At 52.4% G+C, this 20,981-nt stretch overlaps 13 protein-coding genes across 13 annotated transcripts; 7 read left to right on the top strand and 6 right to left on the bottom strand.

Moving 5' to 3' along the window:
• Positions 1–222: 222 nt before the first annotated feature.
• On the bottom strand, positions 223–1,512 carry CWC21 (RNA-splicing factor; the record flags this gene model as incomplete). Its single annotated transcript, XM_036774826.1, has 3 exons — positions 223–1,174; positions 1,227–1,418; positions 1,475–1,512. The coding sequence occupies 3 exons, from the start codon at positions 1,510–1,512 to the stop codon at positions 223–225; spliced, it is 1,182 nt and encodes a 393-aa protein (XP_036633328.1).
• A 113-nt stretch (positions 1,513–1,625) lies between these two features.
• On the top strand, positions 1,626–2,343 carry PC9H_005250 (uncharacterized protein; the record flags this gene model as incomplete). Its single annotated transcript, XM_036774825.1, has 4 exons — positions 1,626–1,784; positions 1,839–1,974; positions 2,033–2,110; positions 2,168–2,343. The coding sequence occupies 4 exons, from the start codon at positions 1,626–1,628 to the stop codon at positions 2,341–2,343; spliced, it is 549 nt and encodes a 182-aa protein (XP_036633327.1).
• A 55-nt stretch (positions 2,344–2,398) lies between these two features.
• On the bottom strand, positions 2,399–3,416 carry PC9H_005249 (uncharacterized protein; the record flags this gene model as incomplete). Its single annotated transcript, XM_036774824.1, has 4 exons — positions 2,399–2,599; positions 2,653–2,813; positions 2,892–3,047; positions 3,101–3,416. The coding sequence occupies 4 exons, from the start codon at positions 3,414–3,416 to the stop codon at positions 2,399–2,401; spliced, it is 834 nt and encodes a 277-aa protein (XP_036633326.1).
• Positions 3,417–3,571: 155 nt separating this feature from the next.
• On the top strand, positions 3,572–4,338 carry FMN1 (riboflavin kinase; the record flags this gene model as incomplete). Its single annotated transcript, XM_036774823.1, has 4 exons — positions 3,572–3,776; positions 3,830–4,017; positions 4,072–4,174; positions 4,232–4,338. 4 exons carry the CDS (start codon positions 3,572–3,574, stop codon positions 4,336–4,338), a joined length of 603 nt encoding a protein of 200 aa, XP_036633325.1.
• A 148-nt stretch (positions 4,339–4,486) lies between these two features.
• Positions 4,487–5,110, bottom strand: PC9H_005247 (uncharacterized protein; the record flags this gene model as incomplete). Its single annotated transcript, XM_036774822.1, has 1 exon — positions 4,487–5,110. The coding sequence occupies one exon, from the start codon at positions 5,108–5,110 to the stop codon at positions 4,487–4,489; it is 624 nt and encodes a 207-aa protein (XP_036633324.1).
• A 131-nt stretch (positions 5,111–5,241) lies between these two features.
• Positions 5,242–5,585, top strand: PC9H_005246 (uncharacterized protein; the record flags this gene model as incomplete). Its single annotated transcript, XM_036774821.1, has 4 exons — positions 5,242–5,247; positions 5,300–5,339; positions 5,393–5,487; positions 5,541–5,585. The coding sequence occupies 4 exons, from the start codon at positions 5,242–5,244 to the stop codon at positions 5,583–5,585; spliced, it is 186 nt and encodes a 61-aa protein (XP_036633323.1).
• Positions 5,586–5,794: 209 nt separating this feature from the next.
• Positions 5,795–7,532, bottom strand: DPH1 (Diphthamide biosynthesis protein 1; the record flags this gene model as incomplete). The annotated part of the gene is made up of 7 exons (XM_036774820.1): positions 5,795–6,133; positions 6,188–6,464; positions 6,520–6,632; positions 6,678–6,749; positions 6,849–7,009; positions 7,060–7,181; positions 7,246–7,532. The coding sequence occupies 7 exons, from the start codon at positions 7,530–7,532 to the stop codon at positions 5,795–5,797; spliced, it is 1,371 nt and encodes a 456-aa protein (XP_036633322.1).
• A 65-nt stretch (positions 7,533–7,597) lies between these two features.
• On the top strand, positions 7,598–12,088 carry PC9H_005244 (uncharacterized protein; the record flags this gene model as incomplete). Its single annotated transcript, XM_036774819.1, has 7 exons — positions 7,598–7,741; positions 7,791–10,286; positions 10,337–10,559; positions 10,613–11,652; positions 11,704–11,778; positions 11,830–11,993; positions 12,049–12,088. 7 exons carry the CDS (start codon positions 7,598–7,600, stop codon positions 12,086–12,088), a joined length of 4,182 nt encoding a protein of 1,393 aa, XP_036633321.1.
• A 251-nt stretch (positions 12,089–12,339) lies between these two features.
• PC9H_005243 (uncharacterized protein) lies at positions 12,340–13,189 on the bottom strand (the record flags this gene model as incomplete). Its single annotated transcript, XM_036774818.1, has 3 exons — positions 12,340–12,675; positions 12,795–12,922; positions 12,997–13,189. The coding sequence occupies 3 exons, from the start codon at positions 13,187–13,189 to the stop codon at positions 12,340–12,342; spliced, it is 657 nt and encodes a 218-aa protein (XP_036633320.1).
• Positions 13,190–13,511: 322 nt separating this feature from the next.
• Positions 13,512–14,855, top strand: PC9H_005242 (uncharacterized protein; the record flags this gene model as incomplete). Its single annotated transcript, XM_036774817.1, has 9 exons — positions 13,512–13,537; positions 13,602–13,742; positions 13,791–13,832; positions 13,956–13,980; positions 14,034–14,093; positions 14,146–14,222; positions 14,280–14,313; positions 14,366–14,419; positions 14,472–14,855. The coding sequence occupies 9 exons, from the start codon at positions 13,512–13,514 to the stop codon at positions 14,853–14,855; spliced, it is 843 nt and encodes a 280-aa protein (XP_036633319.1).
• A 218-nt stretch (positions 14,856–15,073) lies between these two features.
• PC9H_005241 (uncharacterized protein) lies at positions 15,074–15,667 on the top strand (the record flags this gene model as incomplete). Its single annotated transcript, XM_036774816.1, has 2 exons — positions 15,074–15,485; positions 15,546–15,667. The coding sequence occupies 2 exons, from the start codon at positions 15,074–15,076 to the stop codon at positions 15,665–15,667; spliced, it is 534 nt and encodes a 177-aa protein (XP_036633318.1).
• Positions 15,668–15,767: 100 nt separating this feature from the next.
• Positions 15,768–18,686, top strand: PC9H_005240 (uncharacterized protein; the record flags this gene model as incomplete). Its single annotated transcript, XM_036774815.1, has 6 exons — positions 15,768–16,648; positions 16,719–16,850; positions 16,908–16,977; positions 17,082–17,479; positions 17,545–17,878; positions 17,985–18,686. 6 exons carry the CDS (start codon positions 15,768–15,770, stop codon positions 18,684–18,686), a joined length of 2,517 nt encoding a protein of 838 aa, XP_036633317.1.
• Positions 18,687–19,193: 507 nt separating this feature from the next.
• On the bottom strand, positions 19,194–20,591 carry PC9H_005239 (uncharacterized protein; the record flags this gene model as incomplete). The annotated part of the gene is made up of 6 exons (XM_036774814.1): positions 19,194–19,358; positions 19,451–19,668; positions 19,732–19,788; positions 19,846–20,263; positions 20,319–20,398; positions 20,447–20,591. The coding sequence occupies 6 exons, from the start codon at positions 20,589–20,591 to the stop codon at positions 19,194–19,196; spliced, it is 1,083 nt and encodes a 360-aa protein (XP_036633316.1).
• Between the last annotated feature and the right edge of the window lie 390 nt (positions 20,592–20,981).

Here is a 20,981-nt window from a genome sequence, read left to right as displayed (position 1 = left end):
GAGGGAGCACGTCGCCAAGTATACCTTCGAGAGCGAGGAGGACACGCTCGGTTATGCTCTGAGTCTATGAATGTGATCGTCGTCTAGCAAATCCCGCTCACCGGAGTCACGCAGTGTATTTTAGTTTCGTCCGAAAAATTGCCGAAAATGCAATTCATATATGGACAAGTCATCATCAAATAAGAACAGACGCATAAGTACAACTGAGTATATAGCCTCATTTTAGTCACGGCTTGCACTGCGACTGGAGCGACTGGAGCGAGTGCTCACAGACATGGAAGAGTCAGACGAAGCAGAACGTGCACGCCTCCTTGGCGGCGATCGTTCGCGTCTCTCGTTGCGCACAGGGCTGCGGCTACGGCGAGGGGGAGGAGAACGCGAGCGGGGAGAGCGGGGTCGGCGAGGGGGAGACATAGACACATCACGAGGTCGGCGCCGAGGGCTGGGCGAACGTGTTCGTCGAGAGCGCACTGGAGGCGAGGCAGACGGGATAGGGGAACCGCGTCGGCGATCAATTGGGGACCGCGATCGTGAGACAGACCTTGAGCGAGCTGGAGAAGGCGAGCGGGGCCGTCTGCGAGGCGGTGGAGAGGGCGAGCGTGAATCAGAACGGGACCTCGAACGACCGCGAGATTGCCTGGGAGGCTCCGGTCGGCTTGGGGGAGGCCCGCGTCGGGGACTTCGGCTCCTTCGCCGATCACCACCACGGAAATCGTCGCGACGGTCATCCCTGTCGCGCGAAGGCGGGAGGGGAGGTGGGGGCATCCTGCTGTCCTTCCGCCGCAGGTCTCCGGATTCCCTCTCCCTTCGAATGCGATCCTCTTCTCTTCGTCTCAGCCTCTCTCTCTCCCTTTTCTCCGCCTCCCACTTGGCCTTTTGCTCCTCCATCTTCGCACGCTCCTCCTTGCTCCTCTTCTCTCGTTCCTCACGTTCAGCCATGCGTTTCTGCCTATTCTCCTCCTGCTTCTCTCGGTCGAAAGCGTCTCCTTCGACATAATCGGTGCGTGTCCCCAACGCCCGCGCCATTTTGCTGAGTTCGCTCTTTTTTGCGGCGGCGAGACCATGCGTGTCAGAGGCCTTGAGGGATTTGGCGGAAGCTTCCAAAGAAGAGAGGTTCGCAAGGAGTTTTGTCCGAAGAGCACTGACTTGCTCTTCAATCTGTTCTTCCTCCATCCTGTCATGGTAGTGTTTAATACTCATCCGAAACCAACACTATGACAAGTTACCCTTTATCCTCCAATTCCAGCTGGAGTTCCAAGCATTTTACTTCGACTTTTCGCTTGCGCTCGTGTTCAAGAATGCCTTCGTCGGGTTCACGGTGCTTTGGTGGTGCAACATCCCAAGCACTTGCGCGATCTTGGGAACTTTGATGGCTCCGGAGAGTGGACAAGTTTCGGACCACATAGCCATTGGTCCCGCTGCATTTTGGAGGTTCGTTGAGTTAGGATAATAGCTATGAGTGGTAGATACTGACCTTCCACGGGGGGTCGTCAATCCAATGCCATTGTACATGACTGCGGTAGATGAGTACGGTCGGGATCAGTGCAAGGTTCGTGTCTGGGTCTAAGTCTACATCAAACACGAACAAACACTTCGATTCCTCTATTCCGCAGAACTCGAAGACCATGTTCTCCGTTTCCACTTCCTCAATACGAATCGCGGCCAGGCCAGCTCTTAGCTTTGCTGGGCGATACACAACCACCCGGAATGTCAGGATAAGACCTCGCGCAACCCCCGGCGCTTTCGCCAGTGATCCCTTGGCGAGGGACGAACGGTTATTGAAGGTACATTCACTGTCGGACACGATATGGAACTGGTTACTCATTAAATATCAACAGAAACTCGAAGACCAACTCGCGCGCGTAAAAGATAAAGTACGGCGCGAAGAGGAGGAAGAGGAAAAGAAGGCCAGAGCCGCCGCTGAAGCGTTCGCTCACTCCTCGTCGACCGACTCCGATGCTGCTGTATTAGCAAGTACGTCCAACGCGTCTGAATCACCTTGTGTCCTCACCCATATGCCGTGAATGAACAGACCACAATGATTACTTCTGGAATCAAGTTTTGACCAAGCATGATCGTCGTCAACTTGCCAGGGTTGGCATTACATCTCGTACGCCGCCCAATGTTATATTTGACAAAATGAGTGTTGACTTTGACCTGCTGACAGTGGAAGACCTGTATAGTGTCTACAGCGAAGCTCAGAAAACTATAGATCGACCACCTTATCCCTCGCTGGACACGCTTGATTCTAGGCTGCAACTTGCCCACACTATCTACAACAGTATCCCGACCAAAATCGGGGAAGTAACGAGGGCCAGTCAGAAGAATGGTGTCTGGTGGTAGCAACATAGCATGCAATTCAGCACAACGAAATCGACAGAGAAGCAGATGCACGGTGTCAATGTGTGCCAACCTTCCACCTCTTGCGCGGATGAAGACCCGCTTCCCAGTTTACTATATGCCCCAATAATTCTGCGTCTTCCTGCCCAGAGCTGTCTTCCGTAGCCAACATCAGATTACGAAGCGATTCTTGTACGAGGCCGGCCGTCTGTAGTTTCTTTTCTAGTGAAGGCAATGCAGCTTTCTTCGGTGGTGAAGCCTGTTACATCGTTAGCACCTTGTTTACGTGTGAAAGATGCGAAAGTAACGCACGGGTGTTCGCAGATAGGTATGTTTTGGGGGCAGGCTTGGGAAGTACGCTGGTAATGAACGAAGGGTTACTGGGACAGGGGGCTGTTCATCGTCTGAAGGAAGCAGCTCTGGGGATGGGGAGCGGGACGGTGGAGATATGAGTGTCGGTGGATTGAACCCGTCTCGCTTGGTGATAAATTGCGAGCCTTGAGAGCAACATCAACATTGCGCGAGCTATCGGCTTCATGAAAGATACTTACCTGCTGCCTTCTTCCTATGTTTTGTGCGTATTCGTCTCAAGTCTTTGGACTCCAGACCATGTTCTTGACACGATCGCAAGAGATCTGTTGCAATTGGTCCGCCACGATTGGCGAGGTTGGCGTACTCGTGGGCACGCTGGTACAGTTCCTGAACGACTAGAAACCATGAGCGACGCTGTTTCACGTTAGGTATACGATGAAATGCGCACAAGCAACGACTTCGTGCTCCAGCTTCTGCAGGGCTTCGTTTTCAGCCTTGTTGAATCCCGACTCCTTCAGTTGGTATGATATGAGTTTTGCCATAGCTTGCGATGCTACTTCTGGTGTCACAGAAGGTATGATTGGCGGAGGCGACGGTAGCTCGGGCTTCGGGGCAAATTGCTGTTGCTGCTGCATGAAATACGTTGAGGCGACCCCGGGGATGTTCGGCGACGTGTTTGGGGAATATTGTACGGCATATGCGCCAGGCTGATACGCGCCGTATGCTTGTGCTGTTCCACCGGGCGCTGGCTGATAGGTGGACATGATGGGAAGAGGCAAGAGTGGCAATTCGATGAATGCGGACTTTACAAATGACTTTCATCATCCCAGCTTGTGCCAGCCGGCTACACTTCGCCCGTATCTTCTCCTTCTCCGTCCCCAGTTGACATTGACTCAGTACCACTATTGCGACCACTACTATGGCTGCTGCTAAGATAGAGACCGCTGCTGAAATTGCTGCCCACGGCGCCCCTCCCCCCGCACCAGTGCAGACCCAGAGCTACCGCGAAAGCCGGCCGCAGATAGTCGGTCCCGAGTCACCTCAACCACCGTTCCCCATCCACCTCTCTGGGCTGGTTCAGCGTGGCTTTGGCAGAGGGGGGAAAGACCTGGGATGTCCTACAGGTACTTGCTTCCTTTCTAAGCTCTTGGTCGACGATATTTAATCTCCCACATAGCCAATCTGCCTGATGAATCTATTTCGCCACTGAGCTCTGTCGCTCGTACCGGTGTGTACTATGGGTATGCGCAGGTGATCCCCCCTGCAGGGGAAGATAGACCCCTGCTTGAAGACGAGGTGAAGGTGCTTCCCATGGTCATGAGCTTAGGGTGGAACCCGTTCTATCATAACGAACGGTTGACTGCTGTACGCAAAGTCTTCCTCGTAAAATATTCGTTTCCTGACGCCGACGATGTCTAGGAGATTCATATCATGCATGCCTTCAAGTCGGATTTCTATGGATTCGAATTGCGGGCGGTGGTGCTTGGTTACATACGACCAGAGCTAGATTATGTCTCCCGAGGTCAGTGATCCATCAGGTATTTTTGCGTCTGTCTCTGATGATACTATTCCATTTCAGAGGCCCTCATAGCAGATATCGAAACGGACAAGAGTGTTGCGCTCAACAGCTTGAAACGACCGGACTATCAGAAATTCGCGGTAGACTCTCATTTCCAACTTTCGTGAAAGCGATTAGACCACGTAGTGAACACTGTTAACGACAGCGTGTAGAGATGATTTTGATAGAAATAATGTATGATCGTCGAAAATGCTATTTAGAAGCACTCAATCAATCATAAACGAAGTGACAATGGGACGGAGAGGACTTACCACTCTATAGTCGTCTAGCCTTGGGCGAACGGGTACCACCAATCTTAATAGGTGTCTTGTCGACGATGGCCTTCACCAAAGGCCGTACGAATTCCCCCTCCGTGGTCATGATAGCCTTATGCAGTGCATCGCGCCCTTGACCAAAGCCTTTGAAAACGAGCTGGAGCTCCAGCTTCCCATTACTCTCGACCTCCTTTTCGATGCGCTCGAACATTCGGACAGCACACTGATACCCAGCCTCGTAGCTGGCACGGTTCCCCTTCTTGAATCCGCATGACCCTCCCGAAAACCAGGCTATCGGCGTTCCGTTTGGTCTTGTGAACGTTGTAATAGTGTTGCTTCGCGACGAGTGACAGTGCAAGTGGTACATGTTGGGCAATCGGATTATCTCATTGATTCTCGAGTCTGCGGAGTCTCTGAAGGGATTGTTGCCTTTGGCACTTGGCGGAGGCTTTGGAGGAGGGTATGCGTTGGCTGGAGGTTTCGGGGGGTCGGGTGAGGCCTCGGCGACGAGGAGGTCGACGAGATCATCAACCTTCGACGGTGGCTGCTGCGAGTACAGCCGCGAAGAGAGTGCCCTCGTCGCTGGGAGCGGCAGTGAGCGCGAGGCGCGTAGAGCAGCGAACATGTCTGTGATCTGAAAGAAGCGTGACTTGCAAAATCCCGAGTCTGATCCCTTTTCGGAAGTCGCCGGCCTCGCACAACTCCAAACCATCACCTCGCCCTCACCCTAGTAGCACCTTGTCTGCACTCAAAACAATGGCCGTGAGTACCCCGGATTACTCGAGAGGCCTAGTAGCTCATTAAGGAGTTTCAGTTCGCCAACACCGTCTACAACGCTTTCTTTCGACGAAACAGTAGGCCGCAAATCCGCCCAATGCCCGGCGTATCGTTGACCTCCGTTGCTTAGGTGTCTACGTCTCCACCATTTTCGCCGGTGCATTTGCGTTCGGAATTGGCTTCGACGTCGCCGTTACTACCTTCTATGACCGCTGGAACGCTGGGGTGTGTCGACTTCATCCAATGTTGTCTGGCTCGAGCTGACGACCGTGCAATAGAAACAATGGCAGGACATCCGCCATAAGTACGTGGAACAGGAGTAAAGGCCCCGCTAGACCTCAAGTGTGACCTTCGTAGAGAGCTATACGAATGATGTTTTCGCCCTAATAGACCAGAACATGGAGCCTCTGAGAAGCAGCAGAAGTTTCCATTTGCCTCAACGCTGAGCGGTCGTCGACCTTCGTATCATGAACTCCGAACAATATATTTATGAAGATGCTATGGATACAGCTTTCGTATTCAATTCATGGTATTAGAATTCGCCTTTAGTTCTTGATATTGCCCAGGGACTCCCTGCCGTGTAGAAGTCCATAGGGTAGGTACCTATGGCCGATCTTCTTCCAGTCTCTTCAGAGGACGTCTCGTCGACCCAACTCTGTCTATGACCAACAGCCACAGCGGTTTCGTAAGGACTGAGCAGGGGTTTATCGAAGGCGTAGCCCCAATCTATGGATAGACGTGGACAAGATGTTTGCACGAATGTCGAGATGTATGGGTTGAACAAGGCCAGCTTCGCTGGTGAAAGCTCGGAGAGAAGGATGGGTACGTAGGGGATCGGCGTCTGTGAAGCTTCAAGTTGACGAGTAATGGCCTATAAGCCAACGTAAGCCAACAGTCTATGAATAAAGAGGAAACTTCAACATACTTGAAGCTGCTTGAAATTACCCTGGCGCCCAAGAGTTCCTAACATGACGCCCCACATACTAGAAAATGTTTGGTCGTCGTGACCGTCAGGTGAATGTGTTAGGCGTTGTATACTTGATTTGGCAGTGACCACAGCGTCGTTCCTCGTGTCCTGCATGTATTTATGGTCGTATCGCTCCCTAGTCAATTTCTTGGAATATGGATCGTATCTGAAAGCAGGAACAGTGGGATTGGCGATCATTATGGACTCAAGATGAAAGCGACCGTCCCCGAGATATCTAATCCGAAACGTCAGTATCAGAGAAGGGGGGGAGGACACATAATGATACATACAATATCGCATCCACATCGCCTAGCTGAGGTGCAGTACACCCCAAGATCTCGCCGGGAGACAAGGGCTTCGCACGGGGAATGGTGACATCGTATCTTCCAGTGTTGAGTATGGTCTTTGATTCAGATGTGATGGGGGACGTGACGTCGAGATCGGCTACCAGCTGCTCTTTCAGGTGTTGTAGCGCAGCGACGAATTGAATAGTGGACACCAAGGCCAGACGAGTTGCCTCCTTCGATATTGTGGCCGGAGTTACAGTAGCTAGCTCCTCTGGTAGCGAAGGTGTCTCCCCTATTCGCAGACGAGTGCTTGGTCCAATGAGGGATCCTACAGCAATTTTGCTCCTTGCCTCTTCATCGTCCAGCAATGCCTCGTGAAACTCATTTCGAGTATCCGGAAAATTGGCTCGGATTGTCTGCACAAGATGTGTTGAGTCGATCCCTATCTCCACAAACACGTAGAGTGTCTTGATAGTTGTTTGATCCATCGGAACTGAGAAGACATAAGATCATGGAGTCAAAATCATGAACTTCAGTACGCACCAAGGCAGCTATGTCCATAATGAACAAGCATATCGCAGCCTAGTGCAACAGCCGTATAGTCGTCGACACAACATGCACCGTAGGTAACGTCGCCCATGATCACAGTCAGCGCATCAGTGAATCTATTAGTGAACTATAATGAATCCCCTGGGGCTGAATTGCTGCCATATGACACCACCTGCGCACCGCTCTATGATGTCCGAGATCGTGCAAGCAAACATCTGCAAGCCCTCGGGCATCTGCAGTCCAACAATCTTCGCGTTATTCTTCCTGACATGGTGGATGGTTTTATGGATCTCGAAAGAGTAATTCGAGGGAAGTGATTGGATCGCGGCGTTCAATTTGGCATTCTCGAGGATATCCTGCGGGATTTGGTTCGATATAACGGACGCAACACCGGGTTTTGACGGCTTCGAAGACTTTGTGCCCACAAACCGTTTGCGAGGTTTTGCGGCAGTGGTCGAGGAGGACATAATTGGAGTCCACGTGCCTGAGGCCGCGACGCGATCATAGAAGTACTTGAGCGCCTGTTTCGTTCATGACCTCTAACCCGCTCCAACCACCCAAGTCGTCCAAGATGAACAAGGAGGACATTGGGAGATGTGCGATGAGGGACTCATGTGGAAGGCGGGGCATGTTCGGGAAGGAACTGCCCTGCCCATACGATGGTCCTCCAATAGAAGTAAGTCATCGTTGTGCTATGTTCGACGCTCTACTCATCGTTGCTGTAGCCAGACGAGGCGGGCAGGGCACTGTTGGTGGACGTCTGCGGCTCAGAGTTTGCAGAGAACCCCACGTGCTGCACCTCGGCTCAGGTCGAAACACTGAGGGACAACCTCAAGCAAGCTGAACCTCTCATAGCTGCCTGTCCTGCATGCAGGAACAATTTTCGCTCCTTCTTCTGCAAGTTCACTTGCTCGCCATCCCAGGGAGACTTCCTTAATATTACCTCAACGCAAACAACATCCTCAGGGCAAACTGCAGTCAAGTCGGTCGACTTCTTCGTTGGGGATAAATTCGCGGAGGGGTTCTTCGACAGCTGCAAGAGCGTCCAGGTCGGAGCAGCTAATGCTTATGCAATGGACTTCATAGGAGGGGGTGCCAAGGACTATGTTGCATTCCTGAAGTTCTTGGGGGACGAGAAGGACTTGGGAAGTCCTTTCCAAATAAACTATCCTCGGGCCACGCCCCAGGATTTCGTACAATTGGACCCAATACCCCGGAATTGCGCAGACAACGACCTTCTGAGTCGATGCACTTGTATCGACTGCCCAGATATATGCACCCCACTAGCCTCCATCGATCCCCCAGGCGCCGGCTCAACCTGCCATGTCGGGCTATTGTCGTGCCTTTCGTTCATACTGATACTCGCGTACTCCCTCGCAGTGGCTGGTTTCTTTGTCGGATATATTGTTCAACTTACTATCCGTCGAAGGAGAGAGCGAACGTACGAAAGAGTAGCGTTAGCTGGGGAGACCGCGTCACCTCGATCACATAGTCGTGGGTTGGTTGGTGCTGGTTCGCTCGCGACCTATACGGATGGCGAAGAATCTTCCGAAATGACTACCGATACTAGGCATCTTGGACGCGGCGCGTCTTTACTCGACCCCATCCAAACCGTTCAACCACGCCATTATCCCCTCAATACGATTCTACGACGCGGCTTTTATAAACTAGGTCTCTTCGCTGCATCATATCCTTGGTTTATGTTTTCGGTTGTCTTCCTGTTTGTCGGTCTTCTGAATATCGGATGGAAGAAATTCGAAGTGGAGACTGAACCCGTACGTCTGTGGGTTGCACCCGATTCGGAGAGCAAGCAAAACAAGGATTTTTTCGACCAAAACTTTGGACCTTTCTATCGAACGGAACAAATCTTCGTAACCGCTATTCCGGGGGCTGTAGAAACCTCAGAAGACGAGAGGGGACCCGTGCTTTCGTGGGAGACCCTCAACTACTGGGCAGGCGTAGAGAACGACATACGCTCTCTAATCTCATCTCCTAATGGTTACGAACTCTCTGACGTATGCTTTAAGCCAGCTGGACCAGACGGTGCTTGCGTTGTCCAGTCGGTCATGGCGTGGTTCGGTAACGACCTCGACGATTATGACGAAACAACATGGGTTGATCGCCTCAAAGACTGTGCGGCTTCTCCTGGGGAATGCCTGCCCGATTACCAGCAACCGCTGGAACCGTCTTTCGTCGTGGGTGGCGTCCCCCAAGACAACAACGGACGCAAGGACTATGTGAATGCCAAAGCCCTTGTTATCACATACGTCGTGTCAAACTCGCTGGACCCAATCGAAGAAGCAAAGGCGATGGAGTGGGAGACCGCCCTCCGTCAGTACTTGTCTATTCTGAGTGGACGTGCACCATCCGAGGCAGGGTTGGAAATCGCTTTCTCTACGGGTGTCTCGCTCGAAGAAGAAATAAACAAGAGCACCAACATGGACGTCAAGATCGTGGTCCTGTCGTATTTGGCAATGTTCTTCTATGTCGTCTTGACATTAGGAAGCAATGCAGATAGTCGCGAGGAAGAAGGCGTCGTTGGATCGCTTGCTCGCTGGGGTCGCAATTTCCCGAAGCAATTCTCGCGCTCCATGCCCTCTTCGTTGTCCATCGACTCAAGAGAAACGCCCACTCTTCTGCCCAGACTCCCTCGTCGACTCTTCGTCGGTGCCAAATTTTCGCTAGGCTTATTCGGAATTCTACTTGTCATCCTTTCCGTGGCCTCATCTGTTGGGTTCTTCTCCTTGCTCGATGTCAAGGTTACCCTAATCATTGCGGAAGTGATACCCTTCCTAGTACTTGCTGTAGGAGTTGACAATGTGTATCTGCTGGTGCATGAACTCGATAGGCAGAACCTCATGCACGGTCCGAATGCTTCGGCTTCACTTGCAGTACATGGAGAGGGAGACTATGCTGCCACTACCATGTCGCCAACAAGCTCCCACCGTTCCCCCTTCCCTTCCACCCATGACGGCGATTCGGCATCTATGCCTATCATCCTCTCAGCAGAGGAGCGTGTCGCAAGAACCCTAGCCAAGATGGGACCCTCTATCTTGCTCAGCTCGGTCACCGAAACAGTTGCATTCCTACTCGGAGCCTTGGTACCTATGCCGGCTGTTCGCAATTTCGCTCTATACGCTGCAGGAAGTGTTTTCCTTAACGCGGTTTTGCAAGTCACTGTATTCGTCAGTGCCCTCTACCTGGATCTTAAGCGTGTCGAAGTAAGTGCGAACCCCTTAACCTGACAGATATCGTCTCACATAGGCTCTAGGCGAGTCGTGTTGATTGTTTCCCTTGCATCCGGATGCCTTCTCGCATCGCTCTCTCGGACGGTCCTCAGAGTAGCAGTGATATGGGTCCGCTTGCCCGCTTGATTCGCCACTACTATGCGCCATTCTTGCTACGGCCCATCGTCAAAGGCGTAGTTTTGGCACTCTTCGGCGGCGCCTTCGTTGCGTCTGTTATCTCAATACAGCATATAGAACTTGGCCTCGGTAAGATAAATTTCTCGCTCGAGTATTTAATGACTTAACGATAAGTGTTGTAGATCAACGTTTGGCTCTGCCTTCTGACTCGTACCTTGTGTCCTACTTCAATCACCTCGACGAATATCTCGACATTGGCCCTCCTGTCTACTTCGTCTCGCGCAACGTCGATGTGTCCCAGAGACCTGGTCAGCAAGCACTATGTGGCAGATTCACAACATGTCAAGATCTCTCAGTTGGAAATTATTTGGAAGCTGAACGCAAACGGCCAGATGTCTCATTCATGTCTCAACCCGCGGCATCCTGGATTGACGATTTCTTCCGTTGGTTGGACCCGGCCCAGGATACGTGTTGCCGTGTACGCAGAGCGACTCCGGACGTTTTCTGTGGTCCAAATGAGGCTCCCCGCCGTTGCCGTCCCTGCTACGAGGGGCACGAGCCCGCCTGGAATATCACTATGGATGGATTCCCAGAAGACGAGCAGTTTATGAGGTACCTGCAGCAGTGGCTGATCTCGCCGACGACGGAAGAATGCCCGCTTGCTGGCAAAGCTTCATTCGGTACGGCACTATCACTGAGCGAGGAGGGTACCAGCGTTATTGCCTCGCACTTCCGCACATCACACAAGCCACTCAAGACCCAAAGCGACTTCATCAACGCATTTGCGGCTGCGCACCGTGTAGCCGAGGACATCTCCCAAGAAACCGGAGTGGACGTCTTCCCTTATTCCATCTTCTACGTCTTCTTCGACCAGTACGCCCACATAGTCGCAATCACCCAAGAGATCCTCGGCTTGGGCCTGGCCTCTGTACTCATCGTAACTGCGCTGCTCCTGGGTTCCTGGAGGACGGGCACAATCGTCACCGCTGTCGTTGCGCTGACAGTGATCAACGTGATGGGTATGATGGTCGTATGGGGCGTCAGCTTGAACGCGATCAGCTTGGTCAACCTCGTCATTTCTTTGGGCATTGCGGTTGAATTTTGTGCTCACGTCGCGCGGGCGTTCATGAACACTGGGTCTGGTCTTCCTGTTGACCACCCCGCAGGACAAAGGGAGCGCGACGAAAGGATGTGGACTGCTTTGGTCGATGTAGGGCCATCTGTGAGTAAACGGTCGTGTACTTACCTATTTCTACGACTCACATCCAACTAGGTGATATCAGGCATAACCACTACGAAGTTAATCGGGATGTGTGTGCTCGCATTAACGCGCTCGAAGCTCCTAGAGGTCTGTCTACATCGTTTCCTATGCCTTCTGCATATGCTGACAGACGACAAGATTTACTACTTCCGCATGTGGCTAACATTAATCATCGCTGGGGCATTGAACGGCCTCGTCCTCCTCCCCGTCGTCTTGAGTCTGGCTGGTGGGCCAGGTTTCCCGCTTCAAGAAGCTGATGAGGAGTGGATGTCTAATGCAATTCGGAACGATTATGGTTATGCGTAAGAGATCGAGATTTGTGACCTGTGTGTCGAGCTAACTTGGTTCTCTCTCTAGCCCATTCCTTGCAGACAACGATTCGGTGTCAAGCGACTAGCTATAGATGCAAGGTTGCTGTCTAGCTAATTTTAATAGAATATATAGACGCACAGTCACATAATACACTTCAGGGACTAATGCGCATGTTGCATCAGTAAAACTACGGACAATATTACAGACAAGTGTTTGTCAGAAATGGTTGCTAGTAAAATGTGAAAGTATTAGTCCTTCGCAGGTGGAGGGGACCTTGATCTGCTGTCTCGGATGTCGTCCCTGCTGTAACTCCTCCTGGCTCTGCTGCCGCCAGATCTAGAGCGACTTCTGCTGCGGCTGTATCTCGAATAAGAAGAATAGGACATTGACCGTGACCGGGAGCGGGAGCGCGAACGCGAACGGGAGACAGATCTTGTACGGGAGCGACTGGAGCGCACGGAGTAGCTGCGGGACCTCGAGCGTCTCCTGCCGTATCCACCTCTCGTGTAGCTGGGTGACCTTCTGCGTGGTCCCAGACGGGAGTTCCTGCGACGGATAGGGGATCTTGAGCGTGTTCTTGAGCGACTGGGAGAGCGAGGGGGGCGATAGTCCCTTGGTGGCGGTCGCCGTCCCATCCCCCGGCCACGGTAGCCTCCGTCGTCCCCTCTGCGCCTGTATCTAGGTGGGGGAGACCGCGTGCGCGAGCGGGTTCGAGAGCGCGAAAACGACCTCAGTCTGTCACGGCCGTTGCGTGGCCCTCCTCGAGGTAGCGAACGCGAGCGGGAACGGACAGGGAGATCGGAGAGTTCGACTTTGAGGACCGCGCCGTCAAGTTGGCCTCCATCCATATGCGACGCCGCCTTTCTTGCCGCCTGGGACTCAGCATACTCCACAGCGGCCTTCCCTCTATTCTGCCCGGCTAGATAAACGATAAACATGTAAACCACATGCCTACACCCTACTCAACCAAGCCACTAGATTAAATACACGTACATTTGCCGTATACCGGGAGGTCGATTTTTGCGACGTCTCCGTAGACGCCAAAGATGACCTGGAGGTGCGCCTTGACGACGTTGCGCGTGAGGTTGGTGACGATGACCACTTTTGCGTTGGGTTTTTCCGAGTCGACGGCCATCTCTGCGTCGCGCAGCGGGCGTGGCGAGCTCGATCTGCCTCTTTCTGACATTTTGGTTTTGCGGGTGGCTCTGAAGATGGCCTAGGACGTTTTGGGCGAAGGCCGTGGCAAGTGTTGGAGTTCGTGTGTTTGTTTGCGCTTAAGTGCTTACGTAAGACAATTAGTTCGCCCGCTCTCGACCACAAGTTTCTCTCTCTTCTTTATACCACGACCTTCATTCGGCGACATCTCCTCCTCAAGCGCACCCCAACCGCGTTCGAAAACTCCAAAAGTCTCCAGCGAAATTCTCAATATCCCGACAACTAGCTCGTATCAAGAAGAAAGACGACTTCATCCATTTCACGGCGTGCAGTGGCTCAGAAGCACATTAATAATGATTCGTGCACCCGGCGTTAACCCGTGCGTGTCATATCATCAACCTTCATCCGTGATCGATGTTGATGATTCCGTTGTGATCATGCAGAAAGACGATTGGGCACGTCAAAGGCGTGCACGTCGGAAAGACGTTTGAGAGTAGGCAAGAGTGTAGTGCATATGGGGTGCACGCTCCATGGCAAGCTGGCATCCACGGGACGGCCGAAGATGGGGCCTATTCCGTGGTCTTGTGCGTTCCAGCCCCATGTTTACTCCTTCATGTCTAACTTTCATTCAGATCTGGAGGGTACCCCGACGACGTCGATCACGGGGACTTCATGTGAGTCACAACGTTCCCCTCCATTGCACACATTCAGCTAAACTCGCGGCAGAACATATACAGGATCAGGTAACTTCCAACCCTCTGTGACTCGATCGTTATTCATATCTATTCAGGGGGTAGAACATATGGCTCAGGAGACAAGAAGGTTCGTTTTGATCAATCCATTGTTCGATCTGCCACCAAATAACCATTGTTCAGGGATGGGAAGGCGAACAAACGAGTGACCAACAATGGACTATGGGCAACATGGCGTTGAAGGTATGTTGTTGGGCATTTTAGGCTTGGGTAGAACTGACGGGGGAACCTGCAGCGTTCGTTTGAATTGAAGCGACCAGTCCGAGTCATTCGAGGAGCCGGTTTGGGTTCGCGCTACGCTCCCGCCGAGGGGTAAGCTACCCCAAATGATATGATGATTCTTATGCTTATGAACTTCTCCGTATGCAGCTACCGCTACGATGGCCTGTACATGGTCGTAAAGGTGTGTTGATCTATTCCATCATATGTGGGGCGCGCGTTGATCGTATGTTCAGGCTGAGAGATCGGTGGGAAAGCAGGGCTTCATGATGTGCAAGTTTGAGTTCTCGGTGAGTTTCGCAACGATGATCATCTGGATCAAACCTTACCACGATCCTTCAGCGACTACCTCATCAACCACCTCTGCCCACACCCGGTCTTACCTTGGTCGACACCAAGAAGCGAAAGCGAACTCGTAGAGAGGGTGACGACGACTCTTCAAGTTCAGAGGAAGAGTGGTTCGCAGAGCCCGTAGCCTCTTCATCTAGCGTGCAGGTCGAGGACATACGACCACCGAGACAGAAGTCACGAGCGGGGCCGCAGTCTGCGCTGATGAAGAAAGTCCAGAGCAAGGCCGTCACCCACATGCGGCGGTTCAAACTGGAGAATCCGGTGGCGAAGCGACCAGTTACGAAAGCGTTCAAGGTCAAAGCAGAGTCAGATGCACGGTGTCCTCTTGTGCCGTTGGTCGATCCTAATTTGAAGGAGGAGGACAACGATGATTGATCAACAGGCATGTAATACGCCAATGCTTCTTATTTGTATAATATTGTATGCTGCGTTTATAAAAGAAACGGGGTGCTCCCCATTCCATGTGAGATTGTTTGTCATTCGGACGCTATGAGAAGAAGATAAGAGCATGAGAAAATTAAGCCACAATCTAGGGTTAAGGTTTATGTAACACGGCCGAACGCGCTCTGAACGACACCACGCACGCTCATGGGATGACACAGCCAACGATGACGGTTGACGCGTCGGAGGCCGAAGGCACAACGCCAGAAAAGCGAGTTATCCACATCACAGTGCCCCCGAGGTGGTACCTTATTCCGGGGACGGCCTTCATCGCTGGAGCAGCCATTGGTCTGGTGCGGGGAGGACAGACCGAGTCGCTGCGCTTCCTGGCCGAGAATGCGCATCGGCCACCGACGACGGTGGAGGGGTGGTACTTTTACAACAAAACGAAGAACTATAGGATCATGTTCGCGGGGCTCAAGTCTGGGGGGTGGGAGGCGGCGAAGCTGGCTGGACTGGGGATCGGATGGGTCGGCATTGAGGAGGGCGTCGAGCGGGTTGGGTTGGGCGACGTTCGGGAGGTGATTGCTGGTGTGGGGACTGCGGCGATGTTTTCTGCGGCATGTAAGTGAGGCTGGTTATCGGAGCGGCGCGGCGCAGGCTAAAAGAGGGGATGTTGTATAGACCGACTGCCGATGCGGGCTGGGCAGCGGGCGGTCGCTGCCGGGCTGATGATTGGGGGGACGCTGGCGGGGCTTCGAGTTGCGCGGCGAGTGCTGGAGGAACAGAAAAGGGCTCGGGAATAAATAATGCGATACAACTTGTCGAATATTGATGTGCTCCAGTTTCTGCTCCACCCCAATCTCTTCTTTATCTCTTACCACCATCATCTCCCATTTCCACCCAATGCTCAAGCTCTGGCCGTCCTCCCCAATGGACCAGACGACTCCCAGAGCGGGTCCCGATGGCCAGGAGTGCAAGAATCCCTTTGAGAGCCCTGCATCTTCTTCAAATACTTCAAATGGTGCACAGACCCCGACCGTGACCACAAGTCGCTATCATCACCACCTCCTCGCCACGCCGCGCTCACCCTACAATATCTCGGCCAGTTCGCCTACCTCGCCATCATTTTCGGCGAACCCAATTCCTAACGGTCCATCCGGGGACAACGCCGATCTCACGCCCCTAGGAACATCCATCTTCGGGGCTTTTGCAGCTGCCTTACCAACAACCCAACTCTCTCTACATGCACCAGAATTCAGCATGCAGCAGCCACCATCCCGCAAAGACAAATCCCCTGCAGACAAGTCCTCAAAGACATCGGCATCGTCCTCCTCGTCAAATGGCTCGTCCTCTTCTAGCGCTCCTCAGTCAGGCTCTTCTAGAGGCCAGATTCACGTCAAACTGATACAAGCTCGTGGCCTCAACGTCCAATCGCTGAATGCCCGCCCCTACGTCGTCGTCCAGTTTGAGAACAACGAGTTTGTCAGCAGGGATCCAACAGAAGAATCCGAGAAGGAAGCCAAGGGCACCGCTACCGCTCTATCGCGCAACGGCTCCTCGAGTGCACTGTCTGCATTGGGGGCCATCGGATCTCGCGCTGCCATCGATGTTATCAAACGGCGAAAGTCGAGCACCAACTCATCGCCAGTCTCCTCAGTATCGTCTGGGAAATCGAATGGAACATCTTCGAACACTACTAACACCGCTGCCGTTCCCAACCATGCGAATGGTCTCTTCGCCAGGCTATCCGCCCATAATCCAGTTTGGAAACATGAGGTCTCCTTGTACGTGCCCATCGGACATCACCCTAGCCCCACATCTAACTCAAGCTTGCTGCGCTGTCACATAACACAGTGATGTTACCATGGATGACTCCCTTCTCACATTCAACGTCTACGATCGTGCCGTGACAGACGGCGGTTTCCTGGGGGCCGTGCAGGTGAAGCCCATCCTTAAACACGATCACACTGTCGATGAGTGGTACAAGTACGTTTTCATCAATTTCCACCGTGATTTTACCTCATTATCGGTCTTATCGCCCAGGCTCCGGCCACTCGAGAACGAGGAGGTCAATGGCGATATGCGTTTACAAATCACCTATGAACAGTACAAGGTACGTGTCACTCTGCCCCACATATTTTTACGTACATTTACCCCAACGTTTCCCCAATATTCTGTTTATTGATTGATGGCTGATGATCGTGGTCCGCCAATTAGACGAAACGAGCCTTAACTCCACGAGATTTCGAATTCCTTAAACTCATCGGGAGAGGGACGTTTGGCAAGGTCTTCCAAGTGCGCAAACGGGACACGAAGCGTATATACGCCATGAAGGTCCTCTCGAAGAAGGAGATCGTAGCCAAGAAGGAAGTCGCACATACCATAGGAGAGCGCAAGATCCTCCAGCGGTCGCTGGAATCACCTTTCCTCGTTGGGCTAAAGTTTAGCTTTCAGACGGAAACAGACCTATATTTGGTGACGGACTTTAAGAGCGGCGGCGAACTCTTCTGGCACCTTCAGCGTGAGACGAGGTTTACCGAAGAGAGAGCAAGGTTCTACATCGCGGAGCTCATATTGGCCTTGGAACACCTACATAAATACGACATTGTTTATCGGTAAGTCTTCCCCAACAATTCGACTCGATCTCTACCGCATGACTTGGTGTTCATGACGTATGTAGCGACCTCAAGCCAGAGAACATCCTTCTCGATGCAACGGGTCACGTTGCCCTATGCGATTTTGGCCTTTCGAAGGCCGATCTACGAGCGGACGAACTTACGACAACATTCTGCGGCACGACGGAATATCTAGCGCCAGAAATACTGCTCGATGAGCAAGGTTATTCAAAGATCGTCGACTTTTGGTCATTAGGCGTTCTCCTGTTCGAGATGTGCTGTGGCTGGAGTCCCTTTTACGCCGAAGACACCCAGCAGATGTACAAGAACATCTGTTTCGGTAAAATCCGTTTCCCGAAGGGCGTTATCAACGAGGATGGCAAGCAATTCGTCAAAGGGGTGAGTAATAAACCATTTTCGTTGTCGTTGTTGCCTCTTTATTTGCACATCACTATGATATCACTCCCTGGTTTTGTGTCAAATACTTATTTCGGCTTTGTCGTAGCTTCTGAACCGAAACCCGAAACATCGCCTGGGTGCCTCGCGGGACGCGTCTGAGCTCAAAGAGCACCCGTTCTTCAAGATGATCGACTGGGACGCGCTGGCAAAGAAACAAGTCACACCGCCGTTCAAACCTGACGTCGAGTCGGACGAATCGACAGCGTGCTTCGACCCAGAGTTTACATCTGCTGATATTCGGGAAATCGGGATTGAGGATATCGTTGATTTGGACGAGGATGACCCTTCAGAGGCGTGGGTGTCCCGGTCTGTCAGCGGAAGCTATATCCACACGCCGAACGGTCCCCTGGGCAGCGATCAGCCCAAAAATCACGGTATTGCTGGCCTGTCTGGCCTGTCAATATCTACCTCAGGACACATACCGAACGGTCCGTCGGGGTCTTCTGCGAAGAGCGCCGCGCCGCAGGGTATCCAGATAGCGCCAAAGAAGAAGAAAGATCCCGTCGGGACGCCCTTGACGAATAGCGTGCAAGAGAACTTCCGTGGGTTCACGTATTCGGGAGAGAGCGTGGTGCAGCCCCCGGCGGGCAGATTGAAGAACGGGGCGGAGGCTAGCGAGGCTGTCGATGACGAAGAGGTCCCTGATGAAAACACGGAGGACGAGGCCGAAGATACAGCGAGACCCGCTGGAAGATATGCGCATGCCAGGAGAAAGGGCCTAGCTTTCACCGGCTTGGATGATGTGTAGCCCCCGCAACTATTGCGAGCGACTCTCCCTACCCCCGTATCTTAATCAGAGGATAGTGACGACGCGACGTGTTATTTGGGCAGGTTATCTCTCTTACTCTTACTCAACGGTATGTTTAGTGGACGAAAACGGACCACACCTTTCCCCCTCACCTAGTAGACGGTTCCCTCATCACATACATTACTCCTCGACGCCAATACCATACATCCGGCTTTCCTTTCACGTAGGCATTTATGTTCAATCTTCTCAACGGTGCTTTATTGTAGACGACAAGTGTAACAATATCCTCTGTAGCTCGCACTTGTGCCAGCGTGATATATATGCAACAATACATTATTTATTATAAGCTCGTCCCAACACTAGGGAATACTGGCGATAGGATAGAGTAGAGTCTAGTGTGTAGCAACATATCCAACATGTACAGGTGAATCCATCGACCGGAAAAATATAGAAATGAACATCCCCAACCCCCCAACCCCATGGAACGGAACCGACCCGAAGCGTGGACTACCAGTCGTTCAGTGTACTGCAACCGGGTCGGGAAAGGTTAATCCCGCCTCGTAGGAGCGGCGGTAAGACCAAGCCACCAATGATGGTGTTAACCACTATTGATTCGATCTCATGCGGTGTTATCCGGCCATACCACACGCTGGCGCCTTGCGGTGTGTATATCTGCGGCACTGACATTAGCATGGTGCGGAAGAGTGGGGAAAACTCCCAAGTCCCTATGCGGTGGGAACAAGGCGGGGCCGGGAGGAACTTACTATGCAGTTGCCCGCGTATTTGTGGCCACCTATGTGGGAATTACGCAGGATGAGGGCTTTCTTCTCTGAGGGCAGGTCCTTTAGGTGCTTGAGAAGATACGCTTCACGGTCTTCTTCTGTGCCGTTGACCTCTTCTAAGGGATAATCCATTGTGAGGGAGGGATCCTCGAGTTTGGTATCTGCCATCCAGCCATGATGTTCTAAAGAGTGGATAAACGCTGTACATATGAGAATGTTAGCTGTGAGCGCTTGAGCAATTGAATAGAGAGTAAGCGGCTGACATTGTTCAAGCTTGGGTGCTGACAGTCCGCACCGGTTATCACGACGTTTGTGAGAGCCTGTCGAGATAGATGGTGATAAGTACCAATATAGACAGAGAGTGACGAGTTACGTACAGAGAAGTATCAGACAAGAATAAGGTAGCACCCAGGTTTTGAGTGTTCCCTTCTCAAGGGGTATTCCGGTGCGACCAAGTGAGGGGTCGAGGGCCGTTTGATACAATGCCTCCGCGCCGTGCAACGTAGAAGGGACACCCGTCACGACTTTGTAGTCCGGAAGGATGAGGACGGTTTCATGCGTGTGGTCTTCCGATACCGTCGTATGGTTTCCGTTAAGTATTGATATTTTTGTAGAGTCAGACGGGCGATAAATCCCGTGAGGCAGAGACGCCGGAACAACTTCTTCCTCTGCTTTGTGGTGGAACACCGAGGAGTGAGCTGCCTTGTGCGCAACAGTATGTATATGCGCCGCCAGGCTGCCCTTGGTGTCCGTAACGTCCCGATCCCAGTCTGACTTGCCCGTCGATATGATGACCTGGAAAGAAATTGAGTTAGGCGCGAAACGGCGTAGCGCCGTGGAGCAGCCATACCTGCCTCCGATACGGCTTTATTGATCCCAACAGCTGAGTCTCCATGTCTACATCAAACCGCCGTCCGTACGACAAATGTCCTGAAATTGAGTTAGGCGAGAACCAAAACGCCTAGCGGGAGCACGTACCTTCGTCGCATGGATCCTGACACGTTCTGCAGTCGGCGGTGGAGACCGGGATTGAGGACGCCTCCAGCTCAGCGTAGAGCTTCTCTGGGCTGACATTGTGGCCGAGCAACATTGCCTGGAGTCGTCTGATACCATGAGTGAGCATTTTGGCGAAGTTCGAAAGAAGAATGGGGACGGCATTCGATGGAACATGATTTTTGAGAGAGAACTGACCTTTTTTACGAAATGAGGCAGGCCCTGACGCGGGCGGGGAAAAAGTTATCTGATAACGCGAGGCTGAGTGATCAGGTGGTTTTATTATAGCCTTGGTTACCGTGGGAGTTTTCATTCCGCCCCTGATTCGTCCCTGAGAGTGTCTCGCCCCTCTTAAGTTCCGCCTCTCACTCACCACCGGGACATCTCCATCTTCTTCTCAAGCTGAATTATCATCTTAGAAATCGCTGATGAAGCCTCCGAAGGCGCTAGCAAAGTTGCTTATCGAGGACATCAATAGCGCTTTATTCGGAACCGCCGTTGTAGAGGAAATTTGATTGTG

The sequence above is a fragment of the Pleurotus ostreatus genome (assembly GCF_014466165.1).
Source record: "Pleurotus ostreatus strain PC9 chromosome Unknown scaffold_3, whole genome shotgun sequence".
Lineage (NCBI taxonomy): Eukaryota > Fungi > Basidiomycota > Agaricomycetes > Agaricales > Pleurotaceae > Pleurotus > Pleurotus ostreatus.
The sequence above is the reverse complement of the archived record's forward strand: the minus strand, read 5'-3'. Positions and strand labels throughout refer to the sequence as shown.